Genomic DNA, 21,627 nt, shown 5'->3' with positions numbered 1-21,627 from the left:
CTCCCTGGAATCATGCGTTTATGTCACATGCAGGTTGTGTTGAAGGACGGGGCAGATTCCTGCCAAGCTTTGAGCACTCACCTTGAGGTTTGGACGGCAAGCGCGGTCGGCTGACGGGACGTGTTCCATTGACCTGTGGGCTGCTCTTGACTGTCGTCTCACCGCACGCTCTTCTTAGACACGCCTGCACACTGGGAGAGCTCTTCTGCTTACACAACGGGCTCCGGCCGAGCGCTACACAACACACAGACATTAAGTTCAGAGGAAGTGAAAGCAGCCTTCGTAATGTTGCTACGATATTTCGATGCAACGTTGAGCAAAAACCTGAAATGAGATGAGCATATTCACAAACTAATGCTAAAGTACAGGTGGTAACTCGTGCATGAAAGATTAGTAGAACTTGGAATAATTCCAAGGGAGGGCACCTGCAGCCGGACAAAGACAAGATCCTACAGAGGGCTGTGGATCCATCAAGGATATAGAAGATGCTTGAGAGAGAGATTGATCAGTGACAGAGTACGACAATGAGAGACATCCACCAGTGAAGACTGCCACATTATATTTCCATCATTTTTAGTCAAAGCAGGGTGTGGGAAGGGGGGTGTCAGTCTTACATCATTCCCCCTCGTCCCTCCTCCACTCCAGCATAGATAACAATTGTGTCACAAGAGTGGTGCAATTCACATAAAAATAAAAACCAAAACTCATTCATCTCAAAATGACTCACTAAAGTTGCACAGTTCACACAGCCAATGACTCATTGCTGGATGAGCAGCAGCCAAGGTTGAACAGGCCAGCCGGTCACAGATGGCGCTGCTTCAGTGTTTATATACAGCAGACTGATTTAATGGAGCGACGCTCCAGACTGGCAGTGTTTACAGGAGCCTAACTGTACCTCTCTGTGACCTCGTGCACACACCACGTCCAGAAAAGGCATATGCCCTAATAAAGCACGGCACCGTCGGGGACCAGAACACAGGCTCCTTATTTTAGCAAGCTATTAGTCCACTTTTGACCATTTAAGGCTTCTGTTTAATGGGTGTGGGGTTTAGCAACTGTCAGTGATGTATAGGTTAGAGACAGAAATCGATGCAGCTGCGGCGTGGAGCTCTATTCCTGGAAGCAGTGAAGTGTCCAGGCTGAACTGTCATCACCACTTTCAGAAGGAGGATAGGAGCAGGTTCAGTCCACATTGTGCCAAATATTGTTACTTAGGTGACAGAAAAAAATGAAAGTTGTTGTGCTTGTTTGTTGGAACAGCTCAGAATATCAGTCCTGTTAAGTACAGGTCAAATGTTCTGGCCTGAAATGCCATTTCCAGAGCGACATATTCCTTCCAGATGCTGGGTGATGAAACTGAAATGCCACTTGGAGCCAAAAGTATTTATACAGTCAACTGTAAAAGCACCAAGTTGGGAAAAAAAACCACAATAAGTTGAATTTTCTATTTCCATTGCCTGGTTGTAATTAAAGACAACAGCTTGAGTGAATGTCTGAGGAAAAATGGTCTCACGCTGTGTCGGGGAGAGCCGGCTTGCTAAACACGGCCCCAAAATTACCTATCAAATCTGCAGGCGACCCTCAGGAATGCCGCTTGATTATGTGCTTGGTCTCTCCCGGCGGCCACATGAGGAGGTAATAAGGAAATGTTGACGATGTATGGACCATTTTCCTGGATAATCTGGAATAACCTTGGTCCACAAAAGGCCCAGGATAGATGGAGACTGTTGTTGGTGTGAAGTCTGACTGGTAACATGCTGCTCCTAGCCACTCCAGTCATATAAATCTTCTCTGTGGTGTAGACTGGCCCTCCATGCAAACCACACACAATTTAGAACAGAGCAAAAAAGAACTCATAAAACCCTTGATATCAAACCCAAGGACTGGGGGCCAAATGTGGCCCACCCAGTCTTTTTAGCCGGACAGCACTGCCTTAAATAAAGATCAAAATGCTGACACGTACTACTTAGCACGCTTCACTTTTTCTGAATAAAGTCTGCTTCATTCAAACACGGACTATGTTTGACAGAAACTGGTTCTGTCTCTGATGCATTGTTAATGAACTACAAGCAGTTGCAGTAAAACAGCTCCACTTCCTTTCCAGTAGGCTCAATCTCCAAGCAACAGCACCTTTCCGGCATCTTCTCATTAAAACCGGTTTGGCACATGCGACAGTCGGAGCAGTAAATTGGTACCAGATGCAACTCTCCGCCTCCATCTGTGTGACAGTAGAAGAGTCCTGTCCAGAGTCAACAGGTTGACGGAATAAGACCTGCAGTGCAAGGACGTCCTTATGGAGTCGGCTAATAAGAAAAGTGAGTGAGAAGCTGAACTGATTCTCCTCTCTGGCCTCCATCTGTCTCAGGGGCTGCCATGGAAACATGCCTGACTCTCTGCGTGTGCCTAAAGGGATCCCACCAGAATGTAAAAAACACGGCTATATGGAGATGTGTCATTTAAAGGCTTGTTCTTGCTTTTTCAGTTTCATCCGAGCGCAGGCATTCAACAGAGGAATACTGAAGCATGAAAGCGGGCGAAGGCTGTGTGATACACTCTGTAAATATTCCATTATTGTAATGGGAGCCGGTGGCACTTCAGCTCCAGGACGGCAACACATGTCTTGTGCTCTGATTAAATATTTCAGTCCCGGATTCTGACACTTTTTCAAGAGACTACGTGCTCAGCACACTCGCTAAATCAATTAAGGGAGCCAAAATACTCACGCTAGTTCATTCAAATCCCATTACACACAGCACTTGTAATTACCTAAATCAGGAGTTCATCAGCATGACGGAATGGAAGGTAGTGAATCCCTGGAAATGAAAGTCCAGAGAGCTTCAGAAAGTGAAGAGAACAGGGGACCATAAACGCCAGAAAAACCTGTTAACACCGTCCTATAATAGGTTTTATACCATATACTCTGAGCTCCTTCTTTCAAACGCTCTCCCTATTGCTGTTTTAAAATCTAGTAAAGAGCCTTATAAAGAGAGTCAAAGTACATGGAAAAATGCACGCCAACTAAAAATTTAAAACACACAAACTCACTATGTGCTCAGTGAACGTCAGAATGTTTTCATGAGTCAGTGGCATCATCATCACAACGTCAGCTGACAGCAGGCTTGTTTGACTGGCTGTTTTCAGTCTCTCCTCCCCAGACTTCCCCTCCGGCAGAGATTCTGTCGATACTCGTGAGCGCTCAAGGTACGAAGCTTTGACACACCTGTGAGTGCGAATGTTTCTCCTCCCAGTCAACGACAAAGCAGGAGTGTCTGACACAGCTCAGGACTCAAACGACAGGTTCCTTTAGGTGCCTCTCTCTCTACAGCAACATGTTTAAATAAGCTAACAGTCCTGTTGTATAAATAATAATTTTAAAAAGTCTGTCTCTTATGTGCTTGTAAATCTGTTTCACATTCAATCTTTTTGAGCACACAGAACAAATCACATGTTGGATCATTGTGTAGCACTTCAGCTCAACACACTGCTTTGCTAAAAAAAGAAACAGAAGAACGGAGCACTATGGAAAACCTCAGTCAGTAAAACAATGATATCTGTGGATAAACTCACCCTCAGAGTGAAGCCACAGTGCACGTGTGTAGTTCACTTCTCGAACAACCTTCCCAGGACAGTGCCCAGCTCAACAGGACTCAAGAGAGAGGAGTACGACTCCTCCCATTTTCACTCACACACTAAAGGTTCCTTGAGAGACACTGTGCATGATCTCATTTGGCTCTAGGTTTTTTTGTCTTGCAATTTCACATTTCCTCTTGTGACGTTCACAACTATCAGTTCGGAAAATTGATCACAGTTTATCCCAATGCCTTCGCTGCCTTGGACGTCACATGAGAGCTGCATAGTATATATCAATCGTAAAATAATGGATACACAAAACCATTCCAAGTACTTAAATTCTTCATTAATTTCAAAGCAAATATTTGCTGCTGATCAGTGACAACAATAAACTCTTATTAGAATATTCTGTATGAAAACAAACCTGGCCTCAGTTGAAGTAATCTCAACAATAAATTAGGTACTCTCAACAAAAAATTATGAGACGGAGACAGAAACTTGTTTTTCACTTCTTTTCTCAAATAAATGATTAACGAACAGCAAACAGCAAATTCACCTTGAGGAGAAAGCCCTTGTCCTATCTCTTATCTAACTCCTGTTTAAGCTCAATATTAAATTTCCTCACCAGTAACGTTTGCTCCTCAGACCTGTTCTGTTAGCAAATACTCGAAAGCAATGGAAATGGAGCACTTATTACAAACAAATCAGTCCGTTTTTTGTCCATATCCTTCTTTTAGAAAGATGGCAGAAGATGGGAGCAGGATGATGGGAAAGGCATAAAAAAAAAAAAAAATAAAATAAAACTACAAAAATATAACCTGGGTAAAAAAATAAAATAAAATAAAATAAATAAAAGTGAATGACAAAGATCAAGATGCATTTATGCTTTTGAGAACCAAACAAACTGTATGTAAACCAAACATTTATGAGGACGGTTTTCATTTTAAAAGTTTCACAGTACCATAGTGAGGAACAAAAATTATACGAGCTGCGATGTGGCCTCACGACTGCACTTTGACTCAATCTGATCTGAATGATGTAACATGTCGCTAATGTGAACTCTCAGCTGTGCAGGACCAAGGGAGGAGGAAGGAGAAGAACTTTCTACTTCTCAAAAAGCAGTCAGACCAGAATAAATTCCATGAACTAATTTCCTTTTACTTAAAAAAACAAAGCACAAAAACACTCTCAGTAAAACTCATTCCAATTGACCGAAGTTAGGTGTAAGAACGTGATAATGTGATGAACGTCCTCAAAGGTTTCTCATGAGGTAGCTACATGTGCATAGTCAAGGCTACATGTACTCACAACTGACTCATCCTGACAACTGTGCAATATCTAAATCAAGTTTTAAAGTGTGATTTGAGTAAATTTTGTTTAACCATTGGGTAAAGATTCACTTCAAATGAACATTTACAAATGAAAAAGTCTGTTGAGGTGTGCATCTGCTGATCAGTCCAGTGGTCCAGTCTGAAAACTGCAGAACAGGAGCCGGTTCTAACCTACAAGGAGGCCGGTTCCCTCTTCAGGTACTACTCAAAAACCTGGAGGCTAAGGCTAAATTAAGCTTGAATGCTAAAATCCAACTGCTGCATTTCTGGCAGGGATAATCTGAAATAAACTCAGACAGTTAAGTTAACAAGGCTATATAACTATAGCAGTCACTCTGCCCATGTAGCTGTGCATGTAATCATTTCCACCCAGCATGAAGGATCAGCAGCTTCTGTGCATCTACCCATTTCCTTAGACTGACCCTCAGTGCCTCATTCTATAATCCAGGGGCAAATTGAGATGAGAATCCTGGACTGTAGTTGAAGAAGGGGGGCTGTTTACAGAGGTGAAATTCTGGGGTGATGTGGAGGCAGGTAGAAGTCAGATCTGACCTCTATGTTATCAGACAAACAGAGACTCAAGCCACAGGGTCATGTGTTCGGATGACTATTAGAACTTGACTGCACTTCTTTTATCAATTTATTTAAGAATAACTATATTAATGTGACTGCTACATTCACTCTAACAATGTTCACAAAATCTGTCACCAAAGTTTGGTCTTTTAGGAAGATGCAATCTGCAAGTTCAGAAAGATCTTAAGAGAGATACGCAACACATCTTTATATGACATCATTGACCTTGTTATTTTTACTACATTCTGCTTTTCAGATTACAAGATATCAGATCACGCTCGTGAGCTCAGAGGAAGAGGGGGCAACTTCAATTTAGTACATGGAAATGAATGTACCACAGATAGACACACAGGTCAAGGATGGATTTGGAAATTTGGAAATGGAGAAACAAGCGCAGTAAACCGTGCATGAGGAACGGACTCATCTATCACATTCACGGCTTGCTTCACACATCCTTTGTGGCTTCTGGTCTTTGCAGCATTATGCCGCGAACAGCCCTCACATATATACAGTCTGGACACACTGTGGACCGAGAGAGGAAGCTGTCCATCCTTAAAAATGTAATTGAAAAAGAAGACTTCATGGTCAACATGCAGCTGAGGGCTGCAGCAACGCTTTCGGCAGGAAGCCACAAGTAACAAGGTGAGCGTGTACGGATGACACCGCCTTGTCATCACTTTGGATGTCTACTGACAGGAAACCAGCAGAGTATAGACACAAACGATCGCCTTCTGCATACCGTACTGTTGAAATTCTCCAAAGCGTCTTTAGCAAACAAAGGCAAATGGAGGAAATATATAGGATATTGCAAGCAAATTTTGAAAAAATGACATGATAGATATGAAACAGCATCATTGGTGTCGATACATAGCTTATGTATTTGTGCATTCTTTCTTTATTTCTGATTGAAATATATTTTCAAGGTGTAAAGAGACTTTTAACAGGTAGCGTTCTTACCTTGGGAGTTCTCGATCTTCACTGCCACACAAGCATCCTCCTCAACGGTCTTTGTCTGGAAATAGTCGCCTTTTTCTTTCTTGTCTGTAACAACAAAGTTCAATGCTCGGTTAAAATTGAATTTCCCGGACTTCCAGTTTAGCGACGCTTCATTGCCATCTCACCAGCGGCTGGCCGCGATGGTGCCATCCTTGCCTGACTGTCTGTGCAATATAAAGCGTCCGCTAACTCATGACTTCACTCATGAGTCACTTTCAACTCTACGAAGTGAGATGACAGCAGGTTTCGAGACGGAAATACAGGCAGCAGTAACAAACTGACAACTTTAACTCCATTATTAAAATGCCACCAATATGATCATGTGCGGAACATGACTGATTTCCTTTAATAGATTTGATCATTCAACCACATTTGGAGAAGAGAATTCAGTCAGTAGTTTCTAGTAAATCATTTTCACCTGGAGGTCTCACCTCTGCAACGCACAACACCAGACACCAAACATTTTCTCAAAAAAAAAAAACCCAAAACATTTAATTTCTCTACACAACCACACATCTGATCAAAAGAAAATGTTCAGGAACTGTGTCGTGTATTTCATGCAATATCTTTATCAAAGATCGTCATGTGATTTAACTCTCAACATACCGCACACTCCTACACACACATGCCGCTGCGTTACACGAAAACACTATAAATACCAATGACAAATGCATTAAAATGGCATGTCAAAATAACAAGAGAGCTGACAATACAAGAATACATTCCAAAGATGGCATCTCCAGACTAAGAGTGAAAGATAAAAGACTATAACAGCAGAATCAATGTTTCTCGCAGAAGTTCCACGCCATCACAAGACGCCCCACCAAGGCTCACTGCCAGATAATGAAGTTATATATTTCAACAGTTTGGACTCTGCGCTCCGATCAAAAGTGTGTTTGTTTTTAAGACTAAAAGCAGAGGATTCCTCAGAGACTAGAACCCTAATTAGTGCGTCTGATATGTGGGCTCCGTCTACAGGGAAGAGCCAACACTCTTTCAACATGGCCGTTTAATATGCACATAAAAGATTAAAGAGCAACAGCAGTAAAACAATATTGGGCTCACCAATGTTATTCACCAAGCCACACAGGTTATAATAGGATTAAAGCCAGACGCAGACATCGATGACAACACTTTTCGTTTTTTTCATGATGTTACATTACAAGTGACGTGAGGTGAAAACCATTCTATGTAATGATTGAACAGTCAGCAACAGATGTCAGGGATAACCTTTAGACCGTTCAATAAAGGAAATAAAAACTACAGTCACGCACAAGTGCTAAAAGTTTCGACAAAAGCAATGCTTTTAAGGTGCCCCCGGATAATACAATACAAGTCCAGCAAGAATTGTGAAGCTGCTGTTTTTTATGTCTGACTAAACCCACCTGTGTCAACACCAGCAGAAAACTGCAGTACTGCCTGAGAAAAATGTTCGAGATGTTGCACCAGAATTCTAAAAATACAAGTCCTTAAGGTCCCGGTGACATTTCCTACTTATCAACCAAAGGTCATCCTGTGGCTGGATCAGCTAAATAAAGTTGGAGCAAATGCCAAATAGTGCTTCTATTTTATCCTTGATGGGAACAAACCTGCTGCAGAACTCTTGTCTGCTCTGGTTCCCATGTGCACCTGGTACCATCACTCCTAAATAGAAACCCAACCAGGGTTAGTTATACATCTTATGAGAGATCAGGATTCAAAGCATTCAGTGATTCGAGTCTGTCAACCAAGGAACAGGCAGTGGATTGTGATACATTGTGACAGTATCGATCATTTTCAGATTACAGAAAAAACAAACATAAAAATAAAACATAATATTTAGATTAGGGATCCTGTAACCAGTAATAACCAGTCATAACCAGTAATTACGTTGTAGTTTACAATGAACTTTCAGTGATAATTCCAAGGTCAATTTTTTTTTCAAAATGCTTATCAGTACTTTATACCGATGAATTACGTGCTAGTATGCCGATTATACACACATGAATAAGTGGTTTATTTACGGTGATATATCTTCCTTAATCTAAAGTGCAACCATTTTTAATATTCAATTTCAAGTTTTGAATTGCTGATCACCTTTAATCATCACGGGACTTTAAATATAACTGAATAATCAAGCAGCTGCAATGCAAATATTCCCATAATAAGGTCAAAAACCTTCCCCAGAATTCATAACGTCTGCTTCTAATTACCATCCTGTAATTAACCAGTGTCTTTGTTGATATTCATTTAAGTCGCAGACATAATCTCTGCTGAGACACTTTTTTAAATAATAGATGGATCATTAATTTATAAACAGTGGAGGACTTTTTGACACAACTCAGACGAACATAATGGACAAGAAAAGTGGACAAACTCAGCGTGGGGCTGAACAAACAGATAGGAGCTCCAACAAATGTGTGTGTAAAGGAGGTATAATATCCCGGCTCAGGGATTAACGCGGGGCTTTCTCCTCCCACCATCTGGACTCCTCATGAAGGGCCTCCTGCTGCTCACACAGCCACACACGCACACACACAACTACACACACTTCACAATTCATATCTGCTTTACAACTTGCTCCTTCACAATAGATCACATGTAAGCTTCTTATCAAAATCATTACGGGCCTGAGACAACCGGACCACGGCACAGGCAGCAGCCCTCAGACCGCCACACATCTATTGTTTGGGCTCAAGTGTCATTAAGTCAGTAGTGAGAGAACAAAACAGAAACCCCCTCAAAACAGAGAATGGTGTTGTGAAGCAAGCACGGAATCTGCCCTTCATCTTTTTATACTTCCTGTTTTATGCAGTTAAAGTGACCACAGCAGGGATGTGACGTTGGTGAGTGTGAGCGCAATTAAAAAAAGTTGAGATGAAAAAGAACCTGTATGAAAAGACATGTATCTTCATTTTCATCGGTCCAGGCAGAATTAAAGGGCTGTCAATAGACTAAAATTTTAATCTCAATGAATCACACTTAAGCTAACTCGCCATTAATGACGAATTAATCACACGTTTTGTATCTGTAAATGTAAGTTACTACAACAACCCAACGTAACAAGAACAATGTCAACATAACAATGTCAAGAACATTCTTTATTTTAACCTCAGAGGCACTAAGGAGGCTCGAAAACATGGTAAAAGCACAACATTGTAAGAATTAAGGGCCACTATTGTGTTGATGAAATCTTCCTTTAAGTTATATTCAGAACAGATACAAAATGAGTGATATTAAATAGCCCTTTTAAATAGTTGAAGGATCTAAAATGATAACTTTAATATTTAAAAATCTGAACAAAACTCTCCTCATGAATCTGAACAAAACTCTCCTCATGACGTGACCTGCAGGACATTGACAGATGTTTTACTTATAGATACATGCTAATAAGTAACTAGAGCCCCTCAAACACAATTAGTGCCTAGTTGTTTGGAAACCAGTAATATGTACGTAGTATGACATAGAAACACTGACACAGGGAGAAGGCAATCTAATGAAAGACAGGAGAAAGAATACAAGTACAAAGAGAACTGCTATTTTCGGTAGATAGCCAGAAAGATTATTATAATTTCTTCCTCTTTTTGCATTTATTGGCTATAACTTTCTTGACTTGTTGCTTGTGCAAAATAAACTCACTGCTCACCACGGCTTTTGTCGAACAGTTTACAAACACCTTAAGTCAAAAGGAACAATTAGTGCTGTAAATGTTTGCCTGCAAGGTATTTAACAACAAACCCAGTCAACAAGACGATCAACATTTTAGTGTGTTTGAATTATTAGTGTATTAAATATTAACAATGTGAAAACATTTCTGCCACACCTTTTAACGAAAAATTGACCAGTTTAGTGACAGAGATTCACTAACCTAGCAGTGTTATTTGCCTGGGTAGTCAGCGCTCAGTTGACAGAGTGACGCGCTCTTGCAGTGCTCCCATGTTTATGGCACAGCTGGGTTGCTTTTTGGTCACTAAATCTTTTATGTAAAGAGTATGTAAGAGTATAGAGACGCCCATTATGGCCTGGGGGAATGGGGGGGCGGGTGGGGTTGGGGAGTTTCAGTGTGGCATACGCTAACATTTGTCAGGAGAAACAGCTTCTTTCACTAAATTAAAATCAAGCACTTTTGTGGACTCAATGCTTCGCACTTGAGTTGGAAATTCAGTCAGTGTGGAATTAAAACGTGGATGAATTCCTGTCAATGACAAGCAGCATGTTTCAAATGTTTGTTTGGCTGCACCCATGGTGAAATCCCAGAGTTCACCGGTGTGGTTTTCTGAGAAACATTCAATACTCACCAGCGCTCATCAACTACAAACACTCCAATATACGCTACAATAAAAACGGATCAGGTGCGGAGTAAAAGAAGAACAAGTTTTTTAGGTATACCTGACAGGTGTGATCTCCAGTGCGGCTGTCTCGGCTCCAACCTGCCCACTACGCTGCGTTCATCCATCACCTAACTTCCTCCAAGTTTGTCCCACTCACGCCTGCATGCCACCGTGGTTCTCTTCCTCTGAAGAGTGCCCACTAACAGCTGCTCGCTTCATGTCAGCAGCGACTACCTCACCATCAGGGAAGCTGCGTCGTCACTGCTCAAACCGGTTTCCTAGAAACCAGAGTTGTCAGGTGAGCGCGAGGGAGGGAGGAGAAGGTGAGGGGGGAGGTCGTTCCTTCAGTGTGTCGCTTCATGTTTAAAGCCTTGTAATCTTTGACAGAGCGATCACAGAGAAAGTCAGGTTTGAAGGTCAAAATATTAATGTGAAACTGTAGCAGCAATCCAGTGGCAGGGGGAAGTCAGTGCACCATAAAGAGTTAATATTTAACAAGCAATCCAGGCTTCTTACTAGCGAACCGCTTACATCATAATCTGCCAATCGCATTATGACGTTCTTTTAAAAAAAGCAGAAATGCGGTGCATTAGATTGACCAGCAGTAAAAGCAGTTGGAATATAGCCTGAAAGGGTGACGCGATGAGGCACATAGTGAGGACCCCTGTACTATAGGTTTTGAGTCAGCAAATCCGAGTCAATTGTTATGGACGGGTACATGGGGTACATGACAGCTGCAAGTCCAAGCCTTTCATATCACATTAAAATAATAAAAAAAAGCCAGAAACACAAACTATAGAGAGAATAAATGTAGAGTTAAAAGCCTGGACTAAGTCGACATACAAACTGCAATAATGTTTGTAATGCAAAACAAACAATCCCTTCTTGCAGAGTAAATCCACACTATAAAATGTAATGAACAAATATCAAACAAAGTATTATCTTAATGAGTCAACCACAGCAGCATAGGAGTTTATACTTAAATAGATATGGATACATAAATGATTTCCTGTCCATCACAGCAGACAGTGATGGGAGTACATGCCTTCCACATATTAAAAACAACTGCTGACATCAAATGTAAAACTCTAAACAGCAGAGTAATAAAATCATTACACAGACCATTTTCCCCACATCCCCACGCAAAAATGCAAAGTAACCTCCATTATCGAGGCCGCCCCAGAGAGAAATAACTACTCTTCAAAGGAAGCTCATAAATAATGGAAAATGGGTAACACCCCTTTAATCACGGAGATGCCCTGTCTGGCGGAAACGTGGGTGTGTGTGAAGGTTCATGGGCGACACACGAGAAATTGGCTCCTAAAAAAGAGAGCAGATGCGGGAGACTGTCCGTACATAATGGACAATTACAAGAGAGTGATGGTTTTCTGTCATGAGCATAATAGAGTGAAAATTAAAAGACCAAGGTTGTCTCCAGTGGTCAAGGAGACCAGACGGGACCCTGTGAAAACGACTTAAACAGAAAGTATGACAAAATTTGCGACAGCAAATGGGCTATTATTCAGAGAGTCGCGGCGTTCATAGAGCCTTCTGAGGGAATACAGACTTAACTGGTTTTAAACAACATTTTGACAAAGGCTCATGTTTGTTTCTCATTAGATCTCAAACAGAAAACAGAGTTCATAAAGTCATGAACAGAAGTCCAGGAAGGAGAGACCTTTTCAGCAGCCTGTTTAAGCAGACATGTGCAAATGAGATCAATGGTGTGGAAACAAATCAGAAAGGTTACGAGCCGGAAAAAAAGCCTGATAATTGGGGAGAAGCTCAGTCGATGGGGAGATCATGGTATTATCACTTTGAAACAGTCATATCTGCACTCAGCCTGGGATCTATAAAACACTTGAAAACCCAACGTGTTTTTAGTTAATGTGCAAAAAGAAAAACAAGAACATAATAATAATAATCAGCTGGCCCAAATTGTATTCCTGAGTACAAGAACTGAAGTAAAAACGATTATCTCTGGCGACTCATTCTCACTCCCTACACACCAAATATCAACTGTTCTCAAGTACACTTTTGCATTCAAGAGTGACAAGTGCACTTTCGCATTGAAGAGTGACGCATAAGTCCCTCCGAATTACTGTATGTTGGAAACACCACATTAGCTGCAATGTAATAGTGACATCTAACTTCGAGTAAAGCAGCGTCCTAACCTCAATCACTCCTCTTGAGTGTTATGTGGAAGAGAAAAAAAGCAGACGGCATCTGGTGGCCTCTGAAAATCAGGACATTGTTTCATGAAACCTCAACAATGAAGCCTCATTTACCCATCACTACTATTCATCAGCATTGGACGCAGATGTCCACTTTACGATGGAACACTTTAGTAGTGAGAATGTGTTTTCAGTTACCATTGCTGAATACTCACAATGCAGAGGAGCAAGGGTTCTACTCTGAGCTTCTTCAAGGTGACATCCTGCTTTACTTCTAAAAGGGGTCACATGTGTAACGATGAAAAAAAACAAAACATCCCCTTTTGCTCCTTGTGTTTCATGTTTATAGTGATGTATCCACTTAGTTTTATGACATGAGATTTCCGGCCACATTAGGAGAAAAGCTTCTCCACACCACAAATATAACGATAAACCGCAGACTTTTTTATCTTCATGTGTGGGGTCTCTGACAGATTAAAAAAAAATCACTTAATATTTCGAAAAATCTATGTGTGTGCCCAGACATGAGACACCAGACACCCAGCACAGTGGAATTCATTTCGGCAGCTTCCTCTATCTTTCGGTCACCACATGAAACGTGTGACCAAAGGTGAGGTAGGAATGTAGGTCAATAGCTTTGCCTTTCCACAAAGCTCCTTTTTTCACCTGAACCACAACAGTGTCCTCAAAATGAAGATAAAAAATCAATCTGTCTTCACTGAAAAACTCCCTGTGAAATGTACTTTTTCATCATACTACAGCGCCCATGTAAACACAAACAGGTGTGGTGATGTGCGGACCATCCCAGCATGATTCCAGTAGTGGCTCAGTGTGTGAGGATAAGCTTTCAGCATGATCTGAACGAGCTCCGTGGCCCATGTCTAATGAGGGCAGGTCAACTGTGTGACTGGGACCACTGTGATCCTGGGTCTGAACAGCAGTCATCTTGTTTAATTACTTCCTGTCGGCTGTCTTTTGGGAGAGCATGCATAAATGACTGTACACAACGATCAAGAGCAAGTGTCTGTGTTGGCTGAGCGATGAAAGACGAGTGATAGTAGACAATGACCACTTTCCTTTGGCTTTTCCCTTTTGCCCACGCTCATATTTTCACATCAGCTTCCTCCTTCTTTGTTTCTTCTAACACCACCGGGACTGAACTGTCCACCATAGATGACTGATCACAGCTGCAGCGACATGAGCTCTAAATCTGCCAATCAATATCAACAACCAAACTGTCAGACTGCGCCCAGAGGACTCCACCAGACATCAGTCATTTTCTTTTAACCATGATAAACAAAGACAGCTGGTATCCTGCGCGCACAACGCAAAATTATTTTAACCTCAGTGAAACTTTTATAGAGCGGAACAAGAGCAAAACAAGGCCACATGGACTCAAGTGTCTTGTCTGAGAATGAGAAAGAAAATAAGCTCACTATAAAAAGCAGCGACCTGCTGTTTTCTCATGTGACGGGCATCAGTGAGAGCGAACCCCACAGACCCGTGAACCCCACTCCGAAACCATAACAATGTTTTGCTGTTGGTCTGTCAACAAAACATTTGTCATTTAAAATTCCATCCTAAATAACTGACTAGTTAGAAAATACAAGTCGGGCTAAAAATAATCCTCTGAGAACTTCTCAGATACTGGTACTAAAGATGTGCTCTAGTTTACTAAGTAGATAAAGGTCTTGCTGTTCTCAGCCGAACTATTCAAGTACATTTCTTACATGTTCAAGGAGAGAGCGCAAACCTCCGCCGAGCAGCATCAGCGCAGCCATAGCATGAAATCCCAGTGTCTATCAGTATCCATCAAATCCAAGTGTCAATCTGGCCGAAAATAGTACCAATGTTAAAGAATCCTGGGAAAATTTTCCTGGATCCATATGGCGATTTCGAGCCTACAACTGAATCATTTGCCCCTTTTTCCATTTCACATATTTCCTGAGACAAGTTATTTTGAACACAGACGAACAAAACAAATCAATGCCATTGAAGACATAACCTCCTTGGTGCAGGTAACAAGTTATGCCTTATATCCATGTGTTTTCCTAACGGCTGCGCCGCCACCTGAGCTGCAAATCTTGATGGGAAATTTTGCAGCCAAAGTTTGGGTAGGAGATTATTTCATACTTGTAGTCACAGCAGTCACAGTTTAGCATCCATATCGAACACATCACTTGTTTCTCTGGGTTTAACCAGTGGCTCTCTCTAAGCAACTAAACCAAGTGCAAAAGAAATGTAGCAGTGCTATGGCTAGGCGTCACAAAGAAGTTGGCCGACAGGGACCAAGCAGGAGATGGAGGGGGGCTCCAGCTCTTACCGTGCCGACAGAAACTGTAGAGAACTTGTATGCACAACAACGGACTCACTGTTTGTGCTGAGAGATCCCACTTAGCAACATCCGCTGCTATGAATGTTCTCCGTGCGGTGAATAAACTCCAGCCTGTTTGTCCAGAGCATCAGTGGGAAACAACATGGTGGCGCACACCAATGCACAAACACAAACACTTTTCCCCCACAACCAGAGAAATATATGATAAGTAAACTGCAGAAAAATATTTTTTTTTGTGAGCTAACTCAACATGGCCAGTGGCTGGATTCATAATTAAGAGAAATAACTAATACATCTGAAATCGACCACGCAAAAGAACGGCTTTACACTCAACATTTCAAGAAGAAAAGCTCTCAATCTGTGCTTATGTTTATTCTTCTGGATAATTGACGCTTTATGCTAAACAGGCTAGCTTCAATACATAATGTATAGAACTTAATAGATGCAGAATATTTTGTCGATAAAGGAGGATCATTGTCTCAAGCAGAATCCTTGTGCTCAGCATGAATGAGTCCTTCAGACTTGGTGCACTGGTGCCCAGATTCTGAGTGCTGAGCTGGAATGCACCAAAAAGCTCTGCAGTCATGAAAACAAGCCTGCAGGCGAAGCCAAATCTGGGCGCCCAACAGAGTCCAGACAGGAGGAATTGCCTTAAACATGGTCCCTCTTCAACCAGACATCATTCGGATAATAATAATCTGTCCGACCAGACCTGCGTTTCTGTATCCCAACGTTATCTCAGATACACACAACTCTCTCTCTGTCACACGCTCGTTCAAAGACGCAGACAAACGCAGCGTTTAATCTGACACGTCCTGCAGGAATACCGTGTCAAACAGAATCAGCATTTCTCTTCTAGTCATCGGATACAGAAAGACAAACTGCTGAGTAGAGGAGAGGATGCAATCAACTGGAGCCTTTTAAGAAACGTGACACAGCGTTTTGACTAAAACACTGAGGACAAACTCGAATGTCCTTGACTCGCGAAAGGAAGGTGTCTTGAAATGAAGTCGACAAGAAGACCTGTCCATCCCAGGGTGACTATTTCAGGTCACTCTATACTGTATGTACAATACCTCAAGTGACTCGTAGTCCCAACTTTTCAGCACTGTGAATCACATTAAGTACAATATAAAACAAGTAGCATCACTATGAGCAGAACACACTGCGTAGTGTTGTAGTCAAGACCAGAGCCAAGAGTGAGTCAAGAACACGACCAGACAAAGAACGAGACCAACAAACATGTTTGTATTGCTATCCTTGTGGGGACATTGTGAGGTTTCTCAGTGACATAATGCTGTCCCCAGCCTCTCGCCCGAAAACAGATGGCTAACTTTAACCAGGACTCTGAGCCAAACTGACACCCAATAATAATCACCCAGTTATTTTGACGTCATCATCCTCAAACTGAGGCTTAACCTTTCAGACTAGAGCCAAATGGTCCCCACGAAATTCCTACAGTCCTCACTAGGATAGTGTTTTGTCAAAAACTGGTGCCCACTAGACGGGATTAAATAAGCAACCAGAGAGGGAGAGGGAAAGAGAAAGAGAGAGAGAAAGAAAGAGAGAGAGGGGACAACGTCAATATTGACATTTGAGCTAACTTGATGTCTTCTTATTTTTAACTTTCAGGTGAAGGTAGCTTTGCAAATGTCACTCTCCATTCTCCCTCCTCTGTATGATGTTAGCGCGTGTATCGACATAAGCCATAAGTGGGTAATGTTTTTCAAAACAAAAGGAGAGGCATCCATGTGTACACAAGATCTCCCTCCATGCTTTATGTATGTAGAGAATGTCTGAGCTATATAAAAGTGTCACAAAACTCATTTAGTTAGTGATGGGTGAATAGAATCATTTTAGAATCATATATATATATATATATATATATATATATATATATATATATATATATATATATATATATACATACACAGAAACAACAAGAACAACAATACAAGGTTAATGAATGACTTTTATCTCCACTGCAACTCTTCTGACGTAGATATTACACAGCTCCCCACTGTGAGACTAATAAAGGCTAACTAATCTAATCTAATCTATGTCATTTATTTGCCAAAATAAAGAAGTCCCAATGCATAGTCTCGGGTGAGTTCTGATGGCCTTAAGTAGTCTCATTCATGAGGACATAACATTACCATCAGTCATGGTCTAAACCTTTATAAAAGTACAGGCCTGGTGTTTAACGCCATATGAGCAAGATCAATGAAATGTTTTGCATTTTGGCTTAAAGCATGAGCAAGACGGCATAAAACCTTTTTTTCTGAGATTGACTGGGTAGCTAGTTGCAAACTTTTTATTCCATTTTTATTTCCATGCTTCACCATGGCTTGGTAATGCAAGTGACAAATATGACCCACTTAAACACTCAGATACATAAGCACCAGAACAAGCATATACAAAAGAATCCTTCTCCTTTTAAGCATGAGAAAATTCTTTAGTGGCTCTCAACTTCTTCTTCCTCATTCTAGTCAAACCATAACAGAGCGGAATGTTCTCCCTTAAACATGCTTTGCACATCACATATTTGAAGTCCCTTCCTTGTTGTAATTACCCCGCAAATTAGTGAGAGGATTGCAGGAGAACTGATCAGTACACCACATTTCTAGGCATTTGGTGTCATGTCAAGTGAATTATTTCAATCCCCCTCCTGTTGAAAGTCATAGCCAAAAAATAAGGTGCCACTTAGTGGCATCGCAAGAGTGTCTATGATGGCAGAAACCAGAGTAACCTGAAGGACGCAGCGTAGTTATGAGATGCAAAGCCCAACACACCTTTATATCACTGCAAAAAAAGTGCTGTCATACTTCACACAGCATATTATGACAGCATCATTAAAATCCTCATTCTTAAGTGATGTTCAAAGCAGGTTGCACATGAGAGATCATGTTAGATTATCAATTACTCCAAATTGTAATGAAGCCACTAGAATCCATCCTGAAATAGTCGACTGCCACTGCTGACTATACATTCCAATGTATGTGCTTGGACGCGAGGACGCAGACAGAAGGTAAGCCTTGACTGAGACTTGTAATGATTTCCTGCTTCTGTAGCCAAAAGGAACACCCAGCCCCCTCCCAAGTGGGATCACACACGTATAGGCAGTTCAGAGCCTTGTTAGTGCGCGGCTGCCTTCCATCGCAGAATTAACAGCAGGATCTGATCCCCCCCCCCCCCGCTGCTGCCTCTCCACATTAGCAGCCACATTCAGGGAGTCGACTGAGCACTTTGGAAAATATACGGCTGCGGATAAAGTTCAAGGCAGGGATGAGGGGAGCAACTATGCATATACTCTCCGATTTGAGCTTGAAAATCCGCCTGGCTGAGGATGAGATTGCAGCAGACCGCATCTGTCAACATGATGCTCTGTCACAACAGCGATGTCATGATGACTTGAAATCTGAGTTGTGTTTGTTCAGAAGTAGTGACACACACACACACACACACGCTTGCATATTTTCCCACAGACAGTTGAAGGATATTATAGCTAATAGAGTTAACTAAGCAGTCTTCTCAATCACACCTTAAAAAACTGTCTGTTTCGCTAGGCACCAACCGTCTGATGTACCCTTTCTTTTTGTAGCCCCACAGTCACCCTACAGTCACACGCACATGAGGTCCCTCTGATCATAAACTGCTATATGTCGCTGCTCCGTAAACCCAACGCCCCACGCCTGCATTGTGCAGCTTGATAGAGACAGCGTGCCGGTGCTGACAGGCATAAATCAAAAACAAAGCACCAACCTGAGTGAAGGTCACATCCGAGATGTGAGGAAGCAGGGTGACGCGGAGAACAACTCCTGCTTGTCTGTGGAGCTGCAGAGAAACACCGGCAGGTTTAGGCTTGCTTTCAACTGCTGCCTCCCTGCGTTGGCTGCATCCTCCCTTCCTTCCCCTTCCGCCCCCCTTCACTCTCTCTCTCACACACACCCTCAGTCGCTGACTGACTCGCCCCTTTCCTCAACCTTCCGTCTTGATCTGGCTGATGCTTTCCCTGTTCTTCCTTCACCTCGGTGCTCTGTTTTCTACAAAGAATGAAGGAAGATAATGACATTCCGCTGGAGATGAGGCATATGGCAGCGGGGGAGCTCCACTGAGTCCACGAGTAAAGCCCCCTCTGTGTGTGTATGACTCTGTGTGTGTGTCGCATGGACAATCGGTCCCATTGTGTTAGATGTGGGGAGGGCCAGCCAGAGGGGAAGAAGCCAGTAGCCATCGTCATACACTGACGCTGGTGGGAGATGCATGGAGGGTCCGCAAAACAAAACATCTGCCCTCAGGAACAGAAGAAGTTTGTTTATGTAACTAGTTTGAATGCAACCTTTGGAAATTTCGGCACCTCTATGAATGCTTGCTAATGCCAATGCATTTTTATATTGTGTGAATACTTGAACAGTATTTTTAATCTAAATAAAATAATTGGAGAGCAAACACATACTTTAGTGCAACAATACACTACCTTGGAAGATATGCAATAAATAATATTGAGACTTTTAATTCCACACGCAAGCCCAAAATGTAAATGAAATATTGGCGGATGAAATGAGATTTATATATTTATAAATTAATTATATGATTATTGTCACACTGAAGAACAAATTAAAATATATATGCGTTTTTGCACTTAAATATAGGATATTAACTATGAAGTACAATGAAATTTTCGGTAGCATCAATAATGTAATGATTTCTATCACGCTGCCCATTTAATAACATCTTGTAGATCATAATTTGTGGCAGCCATGTTGACATAAAATGGACAAACATGACCTTTGATTCCGACCTGACAGTTGACCCGCTAGCACCACAGTGATACTGCTGCTGCTGTCAGCGTCACACAAGCCGAGCTGGATGTGATGGTGCGCACACATTCACACTTCAAGTTGTGGGTGTCTAACTCAATATCCACTTCTGTTTTAGCTCTTGATGAGGCAGTGAAACTTCATCTTGTGAACAGCACAGCACTGACGGCACTTTCAAGAGCATCAGTTGAAAATCAAATACTGACTGGTTTATTGATGGGGAAATTTATGTATAGGTCACATTTTCAGCTAATTTGAGCGAGGGGAAGTCAGTGAAGGTTGAGGAATGATACATTTTCATTTGACCTTTGTGACCACGCATCAGACATCAGCAATCTTCCTGAGTATACAGTAGACATGATGCCACCTGCTGGTTTACAGAATGAGATAATGATAAATAAGAATTTCAGGCTTTCCACTGAGCTATTTTGTTTGTAGTAATGCATCTGACAAGACAAGAATGCACCGTGGAGGTTATTTAAGTCTACACAGATTTCAATTTTCAATGGATCGCTCTAGTTTCCACTCATGAGTTGATACAAAAAGATGTACAAGTAAGCGATAACAAAGCCACTGACAGATAGAAAACTGATGGACAGAAAAGGACTAACTAATAAACTAATATGACTATGCTATATGACTATAAACCCTATTGCGATAATAGGAACCACTATTGAAGTGAGTATCACCCTTGGGTCAGTGCAGCCTCTGTAACCAACATGTCTATGATGAACTGAAACGGTATTGGTCCAAACCACATGAACAACATCAGCGTGAAAACTCACAGTCTTTGTTTTAGTTTCCACGAAGACCCATTAGCACGGAGAGGTCAGCAGGCTGCTCTCAAGGCGAACTCGTACACACATGCTCATAACTGCGGCTCAGCTATGATGAAACCTCTCACCAAAAACAGAAACAGGTTCACTTGGTGATGTTTCCACTGAGACCTGTTAACCGACTCTGCCTCAACCTGTCTCTGGAGACATTGCTCCATATTTATGTTTCCGGTCCTCTGCACACACTTCACGTATAACTCTTTATGTTTTGACATGACAAGCAGAATGGTATCAATAAAGCTTTATGAACGAAGGGAAAGTGTTGGCATGTGCTGAAGCAACAGCATTACGACCAAAAGATTGCGATCATAAGAGAAGATAGGAACATCTTGTCTAGAGTAGAATGGCAAAATATGAAATATGCTTGGGTTTTGTTCTGGAGTGAAGGAGGGCTTGAACTCCAGGTTCACTTCAGTAGCCATCTGTGCTAAACACTGAACTCGCCAGCTGCTCTCTGTTCAATTATTAGCTTCAACACTCACAAACGCACAAGCAGAACCAATAACCAACACAGATGTGACACAGCTGGTCTGAATTTCATGATTGAGTTTTTCTGCTCTTTACAGTCAAACACTGTGCATGCTAAGTCTGGTGACCTGGTCACTAGAATTGATCGAAGAGACCCTTCAGTTTTCATAACCGTTTGTAATGACACTTTTCTACCATGGGCCGAGGGCGAAAC

The 21,627-nt window shown here is 41.8% G+C and overlaps 1 protein-coding gene across 4 annotated transcripts in view; it reads right to left on the bottom strand.

Moving 5' to 3' along the window:
- Positions 1-21,627, bottom strand: part of fgd4a (FYVE, RhoGEF and PH domain containing 4a) — a 40,571-nt gene that overhangs the window by 10,401 nt on the left and 8,543 nt on the right. For 2 of the 4 annotated variants that reach the window (XM_053885030.1, XM_053885031.1), the window contains exons 2-3: positions 6,432-6,515; positions 82-234 (exon numbers count right to left, since the gene is read on the bottom strand). In XM_053885030.1, the coding sequence (XP_053741005.1) occupies positions 82-234; positions 6,432-6,515 (237 nt within the window). Of the gene's footprint in view, positions 1-81; positions 235-6,431; positions 6,516-6,595; positions 6,636-10,838; positions 11,006-21,627 lie in introns of those variants that run through there. The other 2 variants (XM_053885032.1, XM_053885033.1) reach the window with 2 other exon arrangements.

This window comes from Synchiropus splendidus, chromosome 14, assembly GCF_027744825.2.
Source record: "Synchiropus splendidus isolate RoL2022-P1 chromosome 14, RoL_Sspl_1.0, whole genome shotgun sequence".
In the NCBI taxonomy this organism is placed as follows: domain Eukaryota; kingdom Metazoa; phylum Chordata; class Actinopteri; order Syngnathiformes; family Callionymidae; genus Synchiropus; species Synchiropus splendidus.
The sequence above is the reverse complement of the archived record's forward strand: the minus strand, read 5'-3'. Positions and strand labels throughout refer to the sequence as shown.